Source organism: Lathyrus oleraceus, chromosome 7 (genome assembly GCF_024323335.1).
Source record: "Lathyrus oleraceus cultivar Zhongwan6 chromosome 7, CAAS_Psat_ZW6_1.0, whole genome shotgun sequence".
Classification (NCBI taxonomy): Eukaryota; Viridiplantae; Streptophyta; class Magnoliopsida; order Fabales; family Fabaceae; genus Lathyrus; species Lathyrus oleraceus.
Window position 1 is genome coordinate 290,860,579 of NC_066585.1, and position 22,473 is coordinate 290,883,051.

Genomic DNA, 22,473 nt, shown 5'->3' on the forward strand with positions numbered 1-22,473 from the left:
TCAATGTCAGTGGTTAAGAGCTTCATGACACCCATACAGTTTTGGCTTGTTTGTCGAGGTTGATATGACCCCTTGACTAAAGCCCAACCGTTTTGTCTGAGCCTCTTGTTTGTATATAAAGTGTGATGATTGCTTGTGTGTTTGCTTTTCATACATGTTGATTTGCTGTTCGTTTTGACTTGCTGCCTGTGCGAGTTAGGTTCTGTTTAGATACCTCAACCTAGGGCTATTGTGGATTGCATGACAACTATTAGGCTCGAGTCAGTCTCCCTTTTAGTTTGTTATTCCCTGGTCTCTGGTTAGGAGAGAGTTTCTCCCCTGTTAGGGGAACTACGTCGCCCTGATCCTCATACCAGATGAGGTACGTAGGCAGGAGATCGTGCGAGATCTCTCCGGGCAACCCTTTTCTTTTTCTGTGTGTGTTTGCTTGACAGCTATTAGGTCCGAGTTCCAGACTCCCTTTTAGTCTGTGTGTTCAACCTCTTTGTTTCTTTTGACGTCTCAGCGTCTTCTTGGTGTTTGCGTGACAACTATTAGGCTCGAGTTCCAGACTCCCTTTTAGTTAGTCAATCCGATAACTTTCTTCTTTGGTGTTTGCTGGTTAGCGATTGTTGCTTGTTTGGAGTCGGATGTAAGACCATCGATTGGCCTTCTGTTTCCTTGTTTGTGTTTGTTGTTTGGAGTCGGATGTAAGACCAGCTATTGGCAGTCTGTTTCCGTTTGTGTGTTTCTTTTGACGTCTCAGCGTCTCCTTTCAGTGTTTTGTTTCGGCGTGCGTTAGCCGAACTACGACAACTCTGATTCTCATTCCAGATGAGATACGTAGGCATAGGACGCGATGTCCTAGCGAGCATGCCTCCATTTTCCCCGAACTACGTTGACTCTGATGTTTGTTTCTGACAAACTACGTAGGCCCAGGATGCGACATCCTGTCGAGTCCTCTTCCTCCGTTTTTCATCCACCTGTGTTTTATTCCAGTGTGTGTGCATTCTTTGAGCAGTTATTTAGCAACCTTTTCCTATTCTTTTGAGCGTGGATCCCGTCGAGTACGAAGGACGTGAGGGGTGCTAATATCTTCCCCTTGCATAACCGACTCCCGTGCCTTGCAATCTCTGGTCGTAAGACCATTCCTTTCCCTTTTTCAGGTTTACTTCGAGCGTTTCCTTTCCCTCCTTTGGGATAAATAACGCACGGTGGCGGCTCTGTGTTTTTTTCCGCCGGTTGTTTTTCGCGTTGCTACAATATGATGTGCTACTTGACTACTTCATAAAGAACAGAACTTGTAGTTGTTTTAGCCAAAAAATTCCAAATGGGGATATTGTTTTTTCTTTTGGATTGACTATATATGGAAAAACAACATATGTATAAGATGTTTTTATTCAACATGTGGAACAATATGTTCTAACATGTGTTCCAACATTTGATTTTGTTATCAAGAAGAGTTGTTGGCTAAAATGCTTGACATAACTAGTTAAGAAAAGATTTGTTTGGTTAAAGTGTTGGACATAACTAGTTAAACAAAGATTTGTTTGGATAAAGTGCTTGACATAACTATTTAAGTAATAGACTTAAGGTGGGTAAAGTGCTTGACATAACTATTTAAGCAATATGATTAAGGTTTCGGTTCTGGTTGTCTTATAATGTCCTTCAGAAGTGTTGAGGTGTTGACTTCTTCAGATGATCTAGAGTTTTGCTTTTGGGAAGAAGTTTATGTTGATAATCCAAAATTAATTGGAAAAGATTTAGATTTGTTTCATTCAAAGAAGATTTGATTGAATGTATCCTGAAGAAAGATTTAGTCCAAGAACTACTCTATAAAGAAGACTTATATGAAGAAGAATTGTTTTGGATGCTCGGGTGTAACATGTGAAACAAAATGTTCCAACATGTGTGGTATGATATCTGGTCTCTATCAACAAGACATATGTTATTGTTAGCTACAACAGACAGATAATATTGCAGGTTATTTTCTATGCAAGATTCACACTTCATCAGAAGATCTTCAAGTTATGGAGATGAATGAATTTTGATGTATTGTTGAAACATGTGGAACCCGATGTTCCAACATATGCACTCCAACATATGGCCCTGGTTTAGCAGACTAATATTGTTGCATTTTTGGAGCAAAACTCTGGTGTATATTTGACCAAATTTGTTGATATTTTAATGCAATGGGCTTGTGTGATTTATTTAACAGTTGTTGAAGATCAAATCAATTTAAATGAAGATTTAAATTTGAATTAATAATAAATCATATCTTTTATTGGAGAACTTTATGGAGCAAATCAAATCCAATAAGATTATGCTATTATTCTGGACGAAACTAATTCAGAAATTCAAGAAGAAAACCCAGGATTGCATTGTTATTTAAGGAGACTCAAACCTCACTTTTGAGGGATGCAAGACAAGCAAGATTTGAAGATACCTAGTGTTACAATTTATCTTTTGAGTCTTTGTATGTGCACCACTCTAGCGCATCCGTTCATATCATAAGGAATATAGTTTGGTTTTATTGAGTTCAAAACCTTGTTCCAAGACACTAAGTCTATGAGCTTGTGAACAAAGTGTTTCTTGTATTTCACGCTAAAGATTATTTTGTGTTGAATATTTATGTACACCTCTGTGTTTCAATAACTTGATATAAAAGGTTTGTCTTAGTTGAGTTGTAACATTCAACATTGTTTAGTGGTTTGTAAATGCCAATCATGGGTTGTGTGATTGATAAGAACGTAAGTAGATTCTCATATTTAGGAAAAATTCTTAAATAGAAAGACACTATGATTAAGAAGAGACTTTGAACAACATAGAGTTTGTTGGTTCTTGTAAGACAAAAGGTACTAATTCTAAGCAGTAGATTTCCTTTTTTGGAAAGAGTGCCCCCATTGACGTAAGTGTGGTTTCGCCGAACTAGGTTACCAATCTCTTATATTTTTTATTGCTTTTCTGCTTCATCATCTTGTAAAAATTAAACTGTCAAAACTTCCCTACAAACGGGTTTAGTGTTTTTGGTTAACAATGTCTCAAATATCATGTATGACATTTGTCCCCAGAAGTTGTTATTTGTCATAAACTGGTAGTTCTTGTTGTCCCAGACATCTGATCCAACACGTGTCCCTTGAAGAACAAAATTTTCACTCAACAACCGATATGGAATCCTTCAAATTGGCCTAAATAGATCGATGTGTATCATATGCTTTTTTTATTTCTTTTGATTTTTATATTCTATAATTGCTTTGTTTATTTTTATAGGATGACAATAGGATGGGTTTCTAATTTATAATCTGAAGTCATGAATGTGTACACCCGAAAGCATAATAAATTTTCAAACATTTGAAACCAATTAATAGCCGTACAATTTGAATGAACATTCAGATTTCCTTCTTTATACACACCACCATTTTCACACCCAAACACCATAAAAATCAAAATAACAGACAAAATTATTCCTTACACCATGTGGACATAAGCCCCCAGTGTATACACATATATTAATATATAATATTCACATATGCTTGTTTTTTCTACCCCTATATATTGAATTCTCCAAAATTAAAATTCAACCCACAATATATAGAATCTATTGATTTAGAACATAGTTAAATATATTTTTAAGAGAAGACGACTACTAATTATAAACTCTTAAAACCACATTGTTATATCAATAGATTTGTCTATTTTTAAAATTTTATATTATTATAAACTATAATATTTATTTTATCAAAAAAATTGTTATAAACAATGTCACTAATAAAATTTGGTTAAATTGATAAATAATAAATACTAATACCTGGATTTGAACATGAGATTTTGTAGTTGTGTATTTTTTGATAATTATTATCATTTCATCTCCAAAATAAAAAATATTATACTATATATATATATATATATATATATATATATATATATATATATATATATATAATATATATATATATATTAAAAATATTTTATATATATAAGTAATATATTATCTTAAAAATATAATTTAATTGATATGCATATTTTTAGTGGAAAATATTATACGGCTCACAAATATAGATGTTTGTGAAAATAATTTATTAGTAATATAAAAAAAGTCACAAAATTCACTTCATAGTTATAATATTTACAGACATCAACAATTTTTGAGAGAGTGAATTAACATCAACCGAGCCCACAGATGTAATCAACACAATCCTGATTATAGGGCAGTCTATAGGTATCCCACCAACCTTCATATACTACTAGCAAAGAATTTTCCAAATTCAAAAACTGTTCCTTTCAGAAACGCGCAATAACTTTATACTCAACAACAAAACAAAAGAAAAAGCTTAATAGCTAGTAATAATGAGATGCATTAATCAATTCCAAGTTGGACCATAATAAACCATGCAATAATACACCTCCTAATCACCCAACATCGCACACCCTCACACATTCTCCTCCACAACCACATTCTCATCACTCCACACCAATGCATCAACGTTACCACACAACACTCACATAGTAAGCGAGTGAGAGTGGCAATCTCGTAATATTCTCACGGTCCCACTCCAAAGTCCAAAACCAACAACCGATCTGGTCTCTTTCTTTTGTAATCACTTTCGTTATTTTTCTGTCTCACTTTTATATTGTATCCGTTAAAACACCACTCTCTTTTACGCTTACCTTTTCGATGCCTATAACTAATTTTCCAAAACACAAACGTTAACTCCAAACAACCATGTCGGATTCCGCTACTCCTCTCATGAGTTTGAAGGTACTCATTTTAGCAGGAATTTTTCTCATCATCTTAATAATTATCGTGCTTCTCATATTCTTATGCTTTCGCGGTAGCCGAAGCTGCAAGAAACGGAAGATGTTACCGAAGCTACACAGCTCCGGCACCACTCCTTTAGTTTCAAAGGAGATCGCGGTGGTTAGGGAGATTGACCTCACGCGCTCCACTGAAAAACAGACGCGGATTGAGATTATTGAAGATGATGATGATGGTGTGAAGAAGGAGGCAGAGATGAAGGTTGAAATTGGAGTGGTTAGGAAAAGTGACGTGTCGTGTGGGACCTACATGCAGGAGGATCCAAACATAGGGTGGGGTCGGTGGTATAGTTTGAAGGAAGTGGAAATTGCGACACGCGGATTTGCGGAAGGGAATGTGATTGGTGAAGGAGGGTATGGAGTTGTTTATAGAGGTGTTTTGCAAGATGGTTCTGTTGTTGCAGTTAAGAATCTTCACAACAACAAGTATGTTAATTACAATTCATTTTACTTGTTTAAGTCAGTATGGCATGATGTCCGTGTCGTGTTTCTGGTGTTTGTGTTTCATGAGTGTTATTGTAATGTAACTTTAGGGGTGAAGCTGAGAAGGAGTTTAAAGTGGAGGTTGAAGCCATTGGCAAAGTAAGGCATAAGAATTTAGTTCGTTTAGTAGGATATTCTGCAGAAGGTGCTAGAAGGTACTCTATTATGGTTACATTGTTGTTAATCTTTTGACTAGAATGTGAAAATTTGGAATTCTTTTAAACTATTTTGTTGGCATTTTTTTACTGATAATTCAGGATGCTTGTTTATGAATATGTTGAGAATGGAAATTTGGAGCATTGGCTGCATGGTAATGTAGGACCGGTTAGTCCGTTGACGTGGGAGATTCGAATCAAGATTGCCATTGGGACTGCAAAAGGGTGTGTTTCATGTTTATTCAATTTTAATGTCAATGTTAAGGATCATCATTGGTTTCATCATAGTATTCTTTTATGGAAATTTTAACATTTATACATTATGAAACAGGTTAACCTATTTGCATGAAGGCTTAGAACCCAAAGTTGTGCACAGAGATATAAAATCCAGTAACATCCTTTTGGACAAAAACTGGAATGCCAAAGTTTCGGATTTTGGACTTGCCAAGCTCTTAGGATCTGAGAAAACTCATGTAACAACGCGTGTAATGGGAACATTTGGGTAATTAATCCGTTCTCTCTCAAGGTTCCTTATATAGAAGCGAATGATAGTAACACTTAATTAACACTAAATTTCTACAGGTATGTTTCCCCTGAGTATGCAAGCACAGGTATGCTTAACGAGCGTAGCGATGTTTATAGTTTTGGAGTTCTACTCATGGAAATAATCACGGGAAGAAGCCCTATTGATTATTCAAAACCACCCGGAGAGGTGATTTCAGGTTTTGTCCAGATTTTTTATTTCTGCAATTCGTAACACATTTGAGTCTTACATTTGCATTTGTTTGATGCATTTCAGATGAATTTGGTAGATTGGTTTAAGGCAATGGTAGCAAGTCGTCGCAGTGACGAGCTAGTGGATCCTCGAGTTGAGATTCCACCTTCTCCAAGATCTCTGAAGCGAGTTTTACTGATCTGCCTACGCTGCATTGACTTGGATGTCATCAAGCGACCGAAGATGGGTCAAATTGTTCATATGCTTGAGTCAGATGATTTCCCCTTTCGTTCTGTAAGCTATATGCTTCAACCACTCTTTCTGTGAAGCTTTGTTTAAATGTTACTTCAATTTCGATGAATGACCAACTTTAACTTGATTAACAGGAGCTACGTACAATTAGGGACAAAGATTCTGTGCCTTCTCAAGCAGATGTTTCCATCAAAGTTCCATATCCTCGAAAGCATATAGAACCTGCGGAAAAATCAATGCCTAGATGATTGGTTTGTACTTGATCGTGCAGTGGTGCAACTAAGCTTGTCAAATTTATTTGTTCTTATGCATATCTTATAATTCCTTTAGGTCCTTACTCCTTTTGTTGTAGTATAGTGTATTGCTTTACTGTGGGAACTAGGAAGCGAGGTGAGGCTTGTATATATGTTCCTATATTTATCAATTCTTTTTGTCTGCATGTAGTCATTCATATCTTTCTTCAAAATTACATAAATAAGTATTCAGAAAACTTATTCGAGTATGAACTGTAGTTAATCTACATGGAGTCTCTAAAAACTTTAAAAGGTGTGCAACTCCAATTCTTTGTTACACCGGATAAAGAAACAATTTTATTTGGAAGCCATGTTGGTAAATCATTTCAAAATAATGTCCTAACAAATTAGTAAGCAACCATTTATGGTCAGAGGTAGATATCCTTTGCTCCAACAACTATTTTAAGCTTATTTGGTCTAAAAACACTTTAATTTATCTATAATATAAGAACAAATTATGTTCTGGAAATTACAACTACACCCTTCTACTTTTATACGCTGCCACATGGCTGTCTTCAATCAACTTCCCTTCTTTTCTTTGCCACGCATGCGAAATGTTTCTTTCAATTGTTTATATGCTTTTCTCATTCCAAGGCTGAACCAATACATGCATCACATCACTATTTGTTCTGATTTTTCGTTTTCAAACGACACTTCTTTCTTCTTTCCAATCACACATGTCTACTCAGGTCACATGTGGTGAGTAGTCCAGAACAATATTTTTCACCTTGCTTTGGACATTAGGGTTGACCGCTTAGGTTGTTCTTCCACCATAACACCGCAGTCGTCCATCTTCTCCTCCCTGCAACAACATTTCGTTCGTATTTTCTACATGGCCAGGCCTTATGAGAAGATTTGTGACATCAACGAAACCAAAGAACTATGGAAGGTGGCTCTTATGGTACACCATAAACGGTAAATGATTGTAATAGACAAAGATGTAAGTTTGCTTAATCAATATGCTTCATTTTTTTTCTGATACGATTTATTTATATTTCACTTTTGATGTCTTTTGTAAATTTTGTTATCTTTACTGAAGAAATATCCTATTTTAGGGTAACAATGATTACGTTTTTATTTCGTAATGCATGTTTATTGTCCATTTTTTATCTGGTACTTTTAGAGTTCTTATAAAACATATCATGTGCTTTTTTGAAAGGTGTCAAATGTGTCGGTCAATAACACCACATTTGTTGACTGATTTGTAGGTCTCAATTTTTAAAGTTTAGATTTTTAATGCCTTTTTGTTCACTGGTTTGTAGTTTAATGTCTATCTGATGTTAAAATTTTGGATTTTCATGGGCTTTTTACTTTCCTTTATTTCTCGGGGGAATGATATACACGTCATTGCGCCAACAACGTTTATTCTGGTGTTCAATGACAAGTTAACGGTAAACCACACTTACACTGTGTCAAACTTCAAGGTTCAGGCAAATGATTTGGTCTTCAAACCTTCAAGCCACAACTATATGGTAAAGTTCACTAAAGGGACACCCGTTAATGATGTTAACAAACATGTCATTCTAGCTAAATCTAACAAGTTTACCAGTTTACCAGTTTTGCTTATATAATGACAAAATGATTTAAGAAGGGTTTACTCATCGGTCTGAAATTTTGTTTATACACTTAGACATTAGACTTTTTTGAGTTATACCATTTATTTACTACTATTTGTTATTTCAAACATAATAGAAATGGTTGATAGTATAGGTTTCACACAGACCTAATCAGGGGTAAAAACAACAAGTCAATTTTATACTGAGAAACCATGCGTATGTTACTTCTCTCCATATATCACACAAATCTAACATAAGATATACGTCTTGTTTTGTTGCAATGTAATGTACATTCTGACACTAATTCCAACAACAACATAATCAATTGCCTCCCAATTCATCAAATTCAACCAAGACCGACTCAATACTTCTGGGTCAACTTTCATTTTGCTTCAGTATGCGAAACTAAAGGAAGAAGGTTGACCAATTTCTGTTGCTATTAACTTTTGTCCTAAACTGTTTTTAATCTGTTATATACTTAAGCTGAACTATGTCTTTTATAATATAGGAAAATATCCATTTTCTGTTACAAACACGTACACCATAACCAAATTATACATCAATGCTGATTTGCCTTCAATTAACTAGTTTATTGAAAGGTTTCTTCGACGAAAAGTATTTTCTAACATTACTCTTGACAATTCCATGAAATTATTAAGCTTATTTTGTGACATTTTTTCCCAGCATCCCTAAGGACTCCTTGGTTAACGTTTTAGGCCAACTAAGCTCTCATTCTCGACTCTATTCACAAAAATCCGAAAATTCTACCAAATCCCAATTCAAAAGTTACTTTCAGAGGCTATTGTATTACCACTTAATGAGATTATTAAAATTCATGAGGTATGCAATAATCATTGTGGCTTAAACAATTTGAATATGTATCTATTTATTATGAACATTCACATATTATGTTGTTAACTCTTAAGCATATTACATTATATGCTACCGTAGCTACGACTAAAAAACTCATTGCATCTCAGTTTGGTTGGTATTATCAGGCTTGCCATCAGTGCCCCAAGGCTGCTCGCGGTGACATAACTCCTTTCTTGTGTGAAACTGGACATTTCACAGAGTCAGAAATGTTTAGGTAGCATAACTTCTAATATGATATATATTTTTATTCTTATATTGGTGCAAAACCGTCTCTTAACACGATTGCTCACGCTAGCTTAGGTATAAAATAAAAATTGAAGTTTATCATGCTGGAAAATGTTGTAAGTTTGTATTCTGGGACAAAGAATGCTCACAATTTTTGGGTGTATCAGCTATTCAGAAGCGTGATACAATGATTGAGGTTTATTCCTGACTTGCAATTTGAATACTTAAAAAAATCGTAACCTACTTTGCTGGTTTCTAATACTGCTACTTGCTTATGTAGGATGGAATTGATGATCCATTAGAATTCCCATTAGCACTAGATGTTTTTTTGGGTTTGGAGATTGCTTTTAAAGTTAAGTGGCACCCCCAGTGAAAAAGTTGCTCTATTGTCATGATTGTAAGGGATGACACGTTCATCAAACAACTAAAGGCTCCATGGGAACAAATACATGTATTTCTTCTACAACCTAACATTAATGGGTGAATTTGTTTCGTCAACCTTCTGTTGGTCCTTATCTGGTTTTGACACTAAGGTAACAACATCTCAACCACCTATAACAACACACTTGTTGCAGGCATTGTCACCTCTTGTCTTTGTTTTATGTCCTGATTGATTTTATCCATTTTCATGTTTCTCAATTTCCTTTTATGTTATTAAGATTAAATAGAGTGTTGATGAGGCAAAATCTGAAGCCACCGATGAACGGGAAATTGTTACGATATCCTTCTAAATTATGATGACACACTATTTTTTATTTTTTATTTTTGCTTATTAATCTATTGTTACACGGTTATTGATTATTTTTCTCAATTTTCCAATGACAGGATCTGGAAATTACATCTAAGCATAACACAGAACCAATCACATCCACTGCAAAGAGTCAAATACTGGATGATTCAAGTGAATCTACTACCTTGATCGGCCTGTGTGATGGAGAACTCTTCCCAACAAAACTTAAGAAGAGTATCAAATTGGAGAAGAAGAATTATTTGATTCTATATATTTCGTTCACTATATTGGCATGTAGTATTTTGCAAACAATGTCTTTTTATGTTTTGCATCTGTAGTATACTTTAAATGTGTTTGACTATGACTAATTCAGAAGACATAATATATGTATTATACTCAAGTGTGTTTTTTATTGCAACTCGATTTCAGCCCTTATGTAGTTGTTTTATTTAACACTCTTCTACCTGTATGCCTCATGCATCCTTGTTCCACGTATTTTAAAAATGGTTATCTCTATAACACTTCAATTATTCTTCCTTGACCACACATGTGATTAAACATGGCACATATGGAATGGGAGTTTCACGATATCTTTTATATCAACACATTGTTGTGTTAATTTTCATCTACGAATGCATCAAACTTTTTATGATCTTCCTCTTTTCTCCTTTTCTTATTGTTGCGTTTTTCCTATGCAACACTTTCTTTATACTTCATTTCTGGTCCGTCAAATTGTATATAACACTTTTCATTTAAGTTGGCTTATTTTTTTAGAGAATTATACACCATGTTATGGGTTATATATCTTAAGGCTCTTACATTCATGTCTTAAAATTTTGAGGCTCTATCGAAATATTTATTGTTATTTTTTAGTTTTTAATATTATTAATATAAAAAATATTTATAAATTTATGTCTTTTATATTAGTAGTTAATTTTTTTAAATTCAATGATCTTAAAAAAGAATGAAAAGTGTATCATCATATTCATGTGTGCTTCATAATTTAATTGGCAAAGTTATTTGTGTGATTGAGGATTTTATTTTGTACACTTTAACTTTTTCCTTATTTTATATCTTTAATTACAAATAATTTTTTTAAATAACTTTTTGAAACAATAAGCCCTCAAGATTTATAATGGACTTTCATCTTAACGAGTTATATTTTTATTTTATAATTTCATAAAATTTAATATATTAATTTTATTTTATATCTCCAATTTTGATATATTGTTTTAAAATTGATAATGAACCATCCAGTTAAGTTTTGTTTTGTATAATTATTTTTTATAATTTTTAAAATTTATTTTTTATATAAATTTTAATATTATTTATAATTAAATATTTAAAAATTCATCGTACAATCGTATCATTTATTATTAATTTTTTATAAATAAATATAATTCACTATTGTGGAAGTGAATCTTCAACAACTATTATTTTTTTAGAACACTTTAAAAATTTGATTAGATTATATCGATACTTATATAAAATTCATATCTCATTTCTCAATAAATTTTTCATATTTTTACATATATTTTTTTTAACTCTTCACTGTCGAACCTTTACCTTCCACACACCGATCATCGCACCATTGCCGCAACCTTTACCTTCCACACACCGATCATCGCACCATTGCCGCCACCTCTGATGACCACCATAATCACCGTTCTTCCCTTAGAGTGTTACACATTGACTTTCTTCTCTCTAAAAAAACTTAAAAAATAATTAATATTTATTAGGACTCAATTTTTATTATTTGTCCAAAATATATATATATATATATATATATATATATATATATATATATATATATATATATATATATATATATATATATATATATATATATATATCATGTCCCTGTTTTGATGTTTACAAACATCAATGGTCAAAAAGCTTACAAGATTACAAAAATAAAATGGTCAAAACTTACAATTTCAAGATTAGAAAAATAATAATTTACTCAAATTTAATTAATAGCTTAGCCTCTAGTATTTTTGTTTTTGCGAAACTTAACTTCTAGTATGAGAGTACAACACATTAATATAATCCAATTAAGAATGGTGTACAATAAGTTTGTGTTTATGAAAAGCCCAGTTCCGTAATTGTCCTATCCATTACTATGTGCGCATGACACGACACGTGGGTTTTCAGAAATTCCTTTTAACACATTTTATCAAATGCAAAAAACACCCAACCCCACGCAACGCACAAAGTAAGATAAAGTGGTTTTCCTTCATATATTTTATCTATTCATAATAATAAATTCTTTTCCCTATAACTATTTTTAAAATATTCCCAAAGCCAAAAAACGAATAAAGAATTAACGGCTTCATAAGCGGTGCCAGATCTGTTTCATTTCGTTTATCGTCACCGGAAAAAAACTGCTTCCGATCATCATGGATGAGAAGCTCATACAGCGATTGGAATCGGCGGTGTTGCGTTTGGAGGCGATATCTACCGGAGGCCATCCCGCCAGCTCTCCGGCCGACGCTTCCGATGCGGCACTCGATCCATCCGTTGTTGCCTTCGGCGATCTGATCGATCAATATCTCGGTAGGGTTTCCAGTGCTGCGGAGATTATTGGTGGACAGGTGCTGGAGGTCACCAATAGGATACATGAAGCTTTCTCTGTTCAGAAAGAGCTTTTGATTAAGCTCAAACAAACTCAGGTTCGTTGATTTCTGTGCCTCGATGAAAAGATGATTAGGTTGGTGTTGAATTAATGGATTTGAAATTTCTCGTGCCACATTGTTATGAAATCTGTGAATGGGAGGTGAATGTGATAGTATTGCATTGCAGTGTTTTTTTAGTTGAAATTTTGTTTGTGCTAGATACTTTGGTAATGGTGCTGGAACTGAATCCAATACCAAGAGAACTGAATGTGATGGCTGTTTTTTTTTTCTTTCTGAGGGTTATATTGATTCTAATATCTCTGATTGTGTTTATGGATTATGTGGATCTGCTGCATGTTTTACCTGTCATGTTTTTAGGGAGAAAGTTGAAGGTCCCTTGTTAATTGTTATGTGGGATTTTTTAATGTAGCATGACTTGGGGGAAGTCTATAAGAGAATCAATCGATCAAAGAGGAATAAAAGAAAAAATGTCTTGTAATTTTATTTGTTAGAATGGAAAATGGTCTAATGAACCACAGGGTTTGATGCAGTTGAGGATTTGGGTTTGCCATCTTTGTAGAGATTATCATTTCCTTCTTTCTTGATTGTGTGGGATGTGTTCTGTTCTCATCTGGGTTAGTTTGTAGGGGGGAATACAGATGATGGAAAAATATAATGTTGAAAATGAGATTTTGAAATTGGGCTCGTGAGGTCATTGTAAGTTAATCAGCGTGAGATGTTAAAAGAGTACATAGTAAAATATTGAGTTCCCACTTGGTGGAATTGATGTTAGGGATATTTGTATGAATCTAGCGGGATGGAGCTGCTATAATTGTTTTTATACCAGAATTATAAACAAGAAATCCTTCTCAGCTGGGAGAATCAATTCTATAGCATCGGAAAATTAGCCAAACATAATAATTAGCTGACTTTGAATTTTATCCCAAATGGCTATTGCATCCAATGCTTTTCAAAACAAGAATGTACAGTGTACTAGGATTTCTCTAAAAGAATACATAGCTAACTGTTTATGGCTAAGAGAAATGAATTTAGTTAGGAGAAAAGAAAGCACATAATTTCTCATGCTTAAAGTTTTTATGTTCTTTGGAATATATGTCTTCTCACATCATCAGTTATGTGCAGAAACCTACCCCTGCAGGGTTGGCTGAATTTATAAAACCATTGAATGAAGTGATCATGAAAGCTGCTGCATTGACAGAAGGAAGGAGATCTGATTTTTTTAATCACTTGAAGGCTTCTGTTGATAGTCTTTCAGCTCTAGCATGGATTGCATTTGCCGGGAAGGGTTGTGGTGGGTGCATGATGATTTTTTTAGGATGAATCTTTATCTTTGGTATCTTATGAATCTTTTGTATTTTTTTCAAGGTATGAGTATGCCCACTGCACATGTTGAAGAAAGTTGGCAAATGGCTGAGTTTTATAGCAACAAGGTACTTTTGATGCTTGTTGATCTGTCTTGGACAGTTTTCATGATAGTCCTCTCCATATAGGATGAAAATTCGGAGTTCCGTTCAAGTGATGGATTTTCTTCCTTAATATTTTTATGTATACAATAGTGTTGTTGTATCTTGCATCAAAAATAGTTTCAAATTACTTCAAAATGCATGTCTATCCCTTCCCGAGTTACAACTGCTTAATGGCTGAGAAAAGACATGATGGATGATCAATAGCCTTAATATTTATATGCTTAGAATCATTAATTTTGATTTTGAAAACTTGTTTTGCAATTGGCTTATATTACATTTTAAGTACAGTGTTGTATACTTGCAGTAGCATATGAGAGTTTTCCTTGCACTTTCCTATCTCACTGCTGATACTTTAAGAGTAAAGGATACTGATCTTTCCTTACATTTATTGTGATAATCAGGTACTTGTTGAGTACAGAAACAAAGACCCAAATCATGTTGAGTGGGTCAAAGCTCTGAAAGAGTTGTATGTACCTGGTTTGAGGGATTATGTGAAAAGCTTCCATCCTTTAGGCCCTGTATGGAGTCAAACAGGAAAAGTAATTGCTCCATCAAAAGCTAATGCTTCGATTGCACCTTCTGCCCCTCCTCCTCCGCCTGCGTCTCTCTTTAGTTCTGAATCATCTCAGGCTTCATCTTCTAAGCCAAAAGTGGGGATGTCGGCTGTTTTTCAAGAGATTGGTACAGGAAATGTCACAGCAGGTAGATTATTCTTACTCTTACTGTTTTGATTGAATATTCATCATTTATGAATTCTAAACTTTACCTTATAGGTCTGAGAAAGGTTACGGCTGATATGAAGACTAAGAATCGCACAGAAAGAGCTGGAATTGTTGGCGGCAGTACCGTAAAAGAAAGTCACGCCGGTTCACGTGCAGTTGCTAAAGTAGGACCTCCGAAGTTCGAACTTCAAATGGGTCGCAAGTAGGTTTATACGCGTGTTTATGCTTTAGTTGCTATGCTGTATATTAAATTCAATGTCAAACATTTCACTAGTCCACTTATCCTTTACCTAATTAATTCCTTGATATTGTAGGTGGGTTGTTGAGAATCAAATTGAGCAGAAAAGCTTGGTCATTGAAGATTGTGATGCAAAACAGTCTGTATATGTTTATGGATGTAAAAACTCCGTGTTGCAGATTCAAGGTAGTGATAATTATATTACGTGCTTTTTTTCTGAATTTGCTATCCTATCACTTGGTGAAAAAAGGCTGCAAGTGACCAAATCATTTTTAACAATTTTTGCAGGCAAGGTCAACAATATAACTATTGACAATTGCAAAAAGATGGGAGTTGTATTTCAGGTTCGCAAGACATTATAATTAGAGATTTTATAATATTAGATAATGAAATCATTTTTTTTAGATGAAAATGCCAATTCATTTGGTTTTGTAATGTAGGACGTTGTTGCAGCTTGTGAGATTGTGAACAGTAATGGGGTTGAGGTTCAATGCCAGGTACCCTGACTCCTCCTTCTTTTTCAAATCACATCATCCTAGGCATGTCCGATTCAATCTATATTATTTTGCCCAATATTTTGCTAGTGGTACTGTCTAGCTAATGTTATAACCGGTGAGGTGAAAAAGACAAGGTTTTAATAATAAATATGTACTTGATACATATAATATGATTTATATAAACTTATGCTTGCTTTCACAAATAATAGGGTTCAGCTCCTACAATTTCGGTGGACAACACTTCTGGATGCCAGTTATATCTGAGCAAAGACTCTTTAGAAACATCCATATCCACAGCAAAGTCAAGTGAGATCAATGTATTAGTTCCTAGTGCCGAGTCTGATGGTGATTGGGTATGTTTTCCCGCTCCGTTTCTATATTTAACACTGCAAGGTTTGGTTTTACTGTTTGTGTCCTATAATCTACTAATCCCAAATTTGGCTCCTCCTCATCTAAGCATTGGCGCTTTCAATTTCATTAGAGCCTTGCCTCTTTTCCACCTAATTTCTTGAAGGCAAATTTGATGCTTTAACCACTGAATATTGTAAAATGCTTGTGTTGCTGTTTTTTTTAATGCAACTTAGTGAATCAGTGAAATAGAGAATTTAAGTGATATAAATTTCAAATTTCAACCTCATATTATGTTTCAGGTGGAGCATTCTTTGCCACAACAGTACATTCATTTATTCAAGGAAGGACGTTTTGAAACTACTCCTGCTTCTCACTCAGGTGGTTAAAGTTGACGGGCAATTGAGAGTTTCTTATTATTTTTACTTCATCTTTCCTTGGATTGCTGTGGGAGTGGCTTCAATTCCTTGTTTCTCTGATTCATTTACAATCATCTATATATCTGTTTACCGTATGCTTGTTCGGCTGCCTGTGCTTGTTATTTTTCTGTGGCTTGTGGAACCATCCATTTTTTTGGGTTTGTGTGTCAGAGTTTGCTTCAGCTTGAGCTTTTTCTTTTGTTCAATGCATTATGCAATTGAACTATTAGTTTTCGGAAGACCCATACATTTGTCTCGATATCTTGGTTTGATTCTCAAGGTTTTGCATATTTTTTAGGACAGAACAATGTACTTCATTAGTACTATTTGTACAATTCAAATGAATATCTTCTAGTTTGTATTTATGATAAATTTGAATTCACCAATATATGATAATAGTATTTTAGTTAAAATATTTTTCACTCCCTTTCATCTATCCGGGAGTACACTTTATCTCAAATGAAATACCAACCACATGTTGAGGAGAGAGAAAGAAATAAGAGATTAATAGGTTGATTACATTTGAAGGGTGCTGATCAGCACTGCTCCCTCTCCTGTGAAATAAGTGAAATAACTCACGGGAGACGATCCTTTTCCCATCTATACATTGTTTAAAAATATGTACGAATTATTTTTAATTGGTTAATTGGATCAGTTGTTTTGAGACATTATTTTAAAATTGATTAACTTGATCAATTAATTTGAGACGGAGGCAATATAGAGTGTAGTTTAACTAGGGGTGGACATCGGTTGGGTTGGATCGGTTTTCGGGCCCAAATTCCCAATCCGACCTAACCATCGGTTGGAAAAAACATAACCAAAACCGACCGGTTTGCAATTCGGTTATTTTCGGTTTCGGTTTTGTTCGGTTCGGTTTCATAATGCGGTTTATTCGGTTTTAAAAATAATTGAGCTCATTCCAAAATAAACCCAACACAAGTGGATTTTATCTAGGATTTAAATAGCACAATTTTATACTAGTCTTTAAACTTTTAGTTTACTTATGAACAAAAAAATAAAACAATATATCTTAAAACTTATGAAATTGCTGCATTTTTCGGAAATGGATTGAACAATCATTGTTAACATTTGTATTCTAAATTTCTACTCATATTATATCTATCTTGCTGACATGGATACAGGGCCGTTCAATGTAACAAATGTCTTTGAGTTCCATAATGGACGGTGGTATATGGTTCATCATCACAGTTCTGTGATGAATGGGGATGTAGAGCAACAAATTATGCATGGATAGTAATAGTAAGAGAGATGATATGTTATTATGTCTGATACTGGTCTCAGAAAAGGTTTATTTGCAGAAGCAAGATGCTTGAAATTATTTTCGTAATTGGAAGTTTTGTTTTGAGCTTTGAATCTTTTGTTTTCATACTGTATATAATACAGGAAATTGCAATGGGGCCAAAAAAGTGTGAAAAATAGATTAAGTGGATTAAAGTAAATACAAAAGATCGATGGAAAAGATTACATGTGAATCAACGTCCAATACATCGGTGAGACTTGTGAAAAACCAAGGCTGTGCAGTTGCAGGAGTTACTAATTCAAAAGTATAGTCCAATTTTGGCGTGCATTTTAGTTCTCTAGCAGTGTGTGCATTTTTCAATATTGTAAGAGACAAGTCCATTCCGGCAATGCAATATCCAATCAACCTTCAATGCAATATCCAATCAACCTTACCTATAGATGATCATCAATCAACAATCGTATATATAAGAGCTAGTGCATAACAATTTCTATAACAAAAGATAAAATCAAATCAAATTCTTTTCATAAGCTATTACCAAGTTCAAGTGATGAACACGCGTTAACACCTTAAGCTCGGCAAAAAATTCTTTTGATGCTTTCATGTCCATCTTCTTTATTGCAGCTTTCTGTGTAATTAGATAGAACTTCAGCATTATCATATTCAACATTAGTTAGCATGAGAAAAACAAAAACCAAAACAGACACAATACATATCAGCAGCATTAAACCAGAGGCCATGCTTGTTTTCACTTCATGAGCATATTCAGCACAAGCTAGACCAAGGAATGTTAAAGGGAATGAGTAGATCCACCATGTAATGTTTAACCTTTTTATAGTTTTCTTGAACAGTCCTGGCCTGCAAATAATGTACCATTCCTAGTGAAAACATTGAAATCGCAAACTCGCTCCAACCGATTTCTGTCGCAACTTGAGCCGCCACCAAGTTTCCTATAACAGAAACAAGGTTAACAGGGTTTGCTACCACTGATAGAAACCTCTTTTCAGTAGGTAAACTTTGAGAACAATGGTCTTGTACTCACCAAAAACAAACATGGTAGCTCTGAATCCACCTTTCTTTCTCTTCCATTCAGCAAGAAGCTTGAGCTATTCAGTCTCCTCTTGATATGCCTGCAAAACAAAAAAATTTGAATCTCATCAACATTATGCATAAAAAAAGTATATAGAAAAATGGTTGAGTAAGAGTTCATTCAAATCCAAAACAGGAAAAAAAATTGAATTGTATTATTGATGATTAAGGGTACAGATTAATGATGCTTAACCAATCAATTATCATAATCATAATCAAACCTAACATATAGTATAGTATACCCCACTCTGTCTTTATTCCACAGCTTAAGCATTAGTACTGTAAGGTGAAATGTCTTGGGCTTAATGAATATAGATTTGTTAATCCCCAAGTCTGTAAGAGTGAAAAAACCAGTCATATTTCAGATAAAAAAATAGCACATAAGCGAATGAGATTAAAACAGAAGCATACCAAAAAAATGTAACATTTCGAACACTGAATTGTTATGAAACTAGCAGCAGTGGCTGCCCAAAAAGTCTGCCCAAAAAGTTTCTGAGTCATGATTCTCATAACAACAGCAATATGAAATAACAACAATCTGAAATAAATAAACATGATTCTCATAAATAACAACAATCTGAAATAAATAAACATAACAAATGATCCATGAACATTATGCAGAGGCATTACCTTCCTGATGACCAGCAAACGCAGTAGCTACTGAAACGGTTCCATCCTTAGTTTCAAAAAATGACTCCAAAAAAGAAAGGCTTGTCTTATTGAATCACAAAGTGACTCCAAAATATTCAAAAATTCACAGCTGCAAATCAAATCAAATCAGTATAGTTAAACCAATGTAAGACATAAAACAAAACTATATTTTTCATACCTAGGCGAGAATTAAACAGGCCCAGCCTGTGTAGGAGCAGCTGCTCCACCAGTAGCTACTTGAAACTCTACAAGTTGTTTAAACATACGTTAAACATATAGCAAGAGGCTTAATTTTAACAAATATTTAAAATAATGTTAAAAGAGACAAAGTTTTCATTAATAACGTACCTGAAACAATTGATTCACTAATCTCATATTCTTCAGTCATATTAAGGACATTTAGATCATTGTCAGAAGGCTTCAACCAGTTTTGAGTACATATAAGCGCTTCGACCATATCTGGACTCAAAGAGCTCCTATAGATATCTAAAATCCTCCCCCCGTGCTAAAAGCACTTTCTGAGGCTACACTAGAAACAGGTGTTGCCAACATCATTTGCTGTTGCGTTATCCAGGGTAATTGTAGACACTTTCCTAAGCCCCCATTCCCTCAAAACGTCCTCGACTTTCATGCCAATGGTATCACCTTTGTGATTTGGAACTAAAGAGAAACTAATAATTTTTTTTGGGTACTTCCAAGCAGTGTCAATGAAGTGTGCAGTGGTGGCCATATAACTAAGGTTTTGTATCGAAGTCCAACAGTCTGTGGTTAGTGCAACCCTAGTACAATCAGATTTAAAAAAGGCTTTAAGACGTGACTTTTCAACTAGGTAAAGCTGAAAACAATCCCTAGCAACGGTCCTCCTAGTAGGGATAGCCATTTGGGGTTGCAATTGTTTACACATTTGCTTAAAACCAACACCCTCAACCACTCTAAAGGAATGTTCATCAAGGATAACAAAGGTATTAATGGCCTTCCTACAGGCTGCAACATTAAACCTTTGACTAGTTGGAACTAAAAACCCACCCTCGCCGCTTACAAGGTTTGTCTGATTGGGGTCTTTCAACAAAAGGGCAGGGTTTTTGTAACACACTTTCGAGTGAGCTAGCATGTTAGAAGTACCATGTGTTTTAGGGTCACATCGGTACCTTTTATGACAGTGTTTACACGCGGCTATAGGTTCAGGCTCATCCGGTAAAATGTTAAACTCTTCCCAAACCGTAGAAGTTTTTCTACTACCACTAGCATTAAGTTTCCTTTTTCGAAGTGGAGGGAGTGCAGTACCAGCAGCTGCTCCTATAATTCATACATTTAAAAATGACAGCATAACATGTATCACTTATTAAACAAACACTCAGTATAAAAATGACAGGTGATGGCATTACCTTGACTCACTCCTTGATCTACAACTCCGCTAGGAACTCCAACTCCTTGCAAGCTAGGAACTCCAACTCATTGCAAGCTACTTTTGCCGCGCTCCATCTTCCAGTACCAAAACACAACCAACAAAACAAGAATTGTCAATTAGAAACATAAAACAGAAGGAAAAAGATGAGATGAGAAATACACATGGAATATTTAACCAACAAGCTTTCTCAGTAAATGAAATTCATTTATAGGCATAAATATCAAAACTCAGTTAGAAACCAACCTGAAGCTGTTACTCCGAAAGAGAATGATTCAACTTCCACCTCAAGGTTACTGTCTCAAAGATCAATCTCTTCACAACAAGAGTTGTGGGCCTATTAATAACCTCTAAACCAATAGTTGTGGGACTGGAACCATAATCTGGCAATAAAAAATGATGAAAAATCATTTGAAAAAAGAAGTGTGATTACAGAAAACTAGTACCAGAAGTGTGATTACCGAATTCTACTTCATATCCTTTAATATACCAACGCGCACCAATAATTTTCCTGCCATTATATGAAAGGATAAATGTTTAAGAACTGCATCTACTATAGCAGAACTAGAAATAAATTTTAATGATATGCATCCACTGCTTCTTGACATACAGTGTTGTTGAGTAGGCAACCCAAACTCAAATTTATCTTCTTCCCATTGCGTGCTATGATCAATTAGCTGGCACCTTCATAACAAATTATTATCACACTAAAAGCATACAGTACAAGCCAAATAACTAACAACTCATCTTTAGCCTAAATGCCACTTCATATGAGAATACCTATTAGGACACTTACCTTGAAATTGTGTCGGTGGGTGATGCTGGTTAGAAAGTTCAATGTTTTCAACGAAAAGAAATTTAAAAAGACAAGTATTTGAATAGGGAGTGTTAGCGCTGGACAGAATAAAGAAACCCAGCCCAAACCGACCAAACCATGTGGCCCCTTAGAGGAATACAAAACAAATAGAGGAATACTTATAAATATTATTTTAAAATAGTTACAAACAGACAAGAATTACAAATAATATTTTATATTAACAAACTATCAAAGTATTAAACTGATGTATAAGGATTAAAACGGTTTTTGGACACAGATTTATACTTCGATTGAGTTAGGTCGTTGGCGGCAGGACTCATCCAATTACCTTTAGAATATTGTTCCTCGTTACAATAACAGCACATTGTGTTACCAGATATCCATTAGAAACAACCAAGATTGAAATCACTCTTGACCATGCCTCATAATTATTAAAATTTTCATTTCTTTTTTGATTTTTATCGAATATTCAAGACTTTGTAAACAAACTTGGTTGTTAGTCTACATCTTTTCTGTGTTAAAGCAAATTTCAAATTAAATAACACGACTTCCAAAACAAACTACAGTTGGACAAATCTATTGTGTAAAGCAAATTTCAAATTAAAAGATGTACATATAAACATATGTTAGGCCTGATTTGCACATACTTTCACCCTATAAACCAAATATGATGACAGAAACAGCATATAAATTACTAGATAACGTAATCAAAAAGACTGATGAGGTTCAGACATTGACAAAAAAAACATTTCAATATGCAGCTAAGGTAAAAATTTAAGTATATCATCTATATTTATATATCTATACAAATAGATGAAATGAGAAAAGAGAATAATAAACTTTACATG

General features: G+C 34.3%; 2 protein-coding genes and 3 long non-coding RNA genes across 6 annotated transcripts; 4 read left to right on the forward strand and 1 right to left on the reverse strand.

The window, feature by feature from the left end:
* Window positions 1-4,457: 4,457 nt before the first annotated feature.
* On the forward strand, window positions 4,458-6,889 carry LOC127104349 (probable receptor-like serine/threonine-protein kinase At4g34500). The gene is made up of 7 exons (XM_051041532.1): window positions 4,458-5,220; window positions 5,328-5,432; window positions 5,535-5,657; window positions 5,764-5,934; window positions 6,015-6,144; window positions 6,232-6,441; window positions 6,534-6,889. Exons 1-7 carry the CDS (start codon window positions 4,703-4,705, stop codon window positions 6,645-6,647), a joined length of 1,371 nt encoding a protein of 456 aa, XP_050897489.1. The 5' UTR covers window positions 4,458-4,702; the 3' UTR covers window positions 6,648-6,889.
* A 2,458-nt stretch (window positions 6,890-9,347) lies between these two features.
* Window positions 9,348-10,509, forward strand: LOC127104350 (uncharacterized). The gene is made up of 3 exons (XR_007794847.1): window positions 9,348-9,542; window positions 9,627-9,879; window positions 10,172-10,509. It is a non-coding gene; the product is annotated as an uncharacterized LOC127104350 (long non-coding RNA).
* Window positions 10,510-12,289: 1,780 nt separating this feature from the next.
* LOC127101024 (cyclase-associated protein 1) lies at window positions 12,290-16,790 on the forward strand. Its single transcript, XM_051038333.1, has 10 exons — window positions 12,290-12,748; window positions 13,835-14,003; window positions 14,078-14,142; window positions 14,580-14,880; window positions 14,952-15,102; window positions 15,215-15,324; window positions 15,427-15,482; window positions 15,579-15,635; window positions 15,845-15,988; window positions 16,286-16,790. The coding sequence occupies exons 1-10, from the start codon at window positions 12,476-12,478 to the stop codon at window positions 16,370-16,372; spliced, it is 1,413 nt and encodes a 470-aa protein (XP_050894290.1). The 5' UTR covers window positions 12,290-12,475; the 3' UTR covers window positions 16,373-16,790.
* A 343-nt stretch (window positions 16,791-17,133) lies between these two features.
* LOC127107341 (uncharacterized) lies at window positions 17,134-18,266 on the forward strand. The gene is made up of 2 exons (XR_007795691.1): window positions 17,134-17,709; window positions 17,807-18,266. It is a non-coding gene; the product is annotated as an uncharacterized LOC127107341 (long non-coding RNA).
* LOC127107340 (uncharacterized) lies at window positions 17,838-19,899 on the reverse strand. Of its 2 annotated transcripts, none has more exons than XR_007795690.1 (9): window positions 19,752-19,899; window positions 19,582-19,648; window positions 19,383-19,512; window positions 19,164-19,229; window positions 18,995-19,085; window positions 18,706-18,793; window positions 18,492-18,613; window positions 18,202-18,291; window positions 17,838-18,097 (listed from the first exon to the last, which is right to left on the reverse strand). It is a non-coding gene; the product is annotated as an uncharacterized LOC127107340 (long non-coding RNA). The 2 variants fall into 2 exon arrangements; XR_007795689.1 differs by having other exon boundaries at window positions 19,164-19,290.
* Between the last annotated feature and the right edge of the window lie 2,574 nt (window positions 19,900-22,473).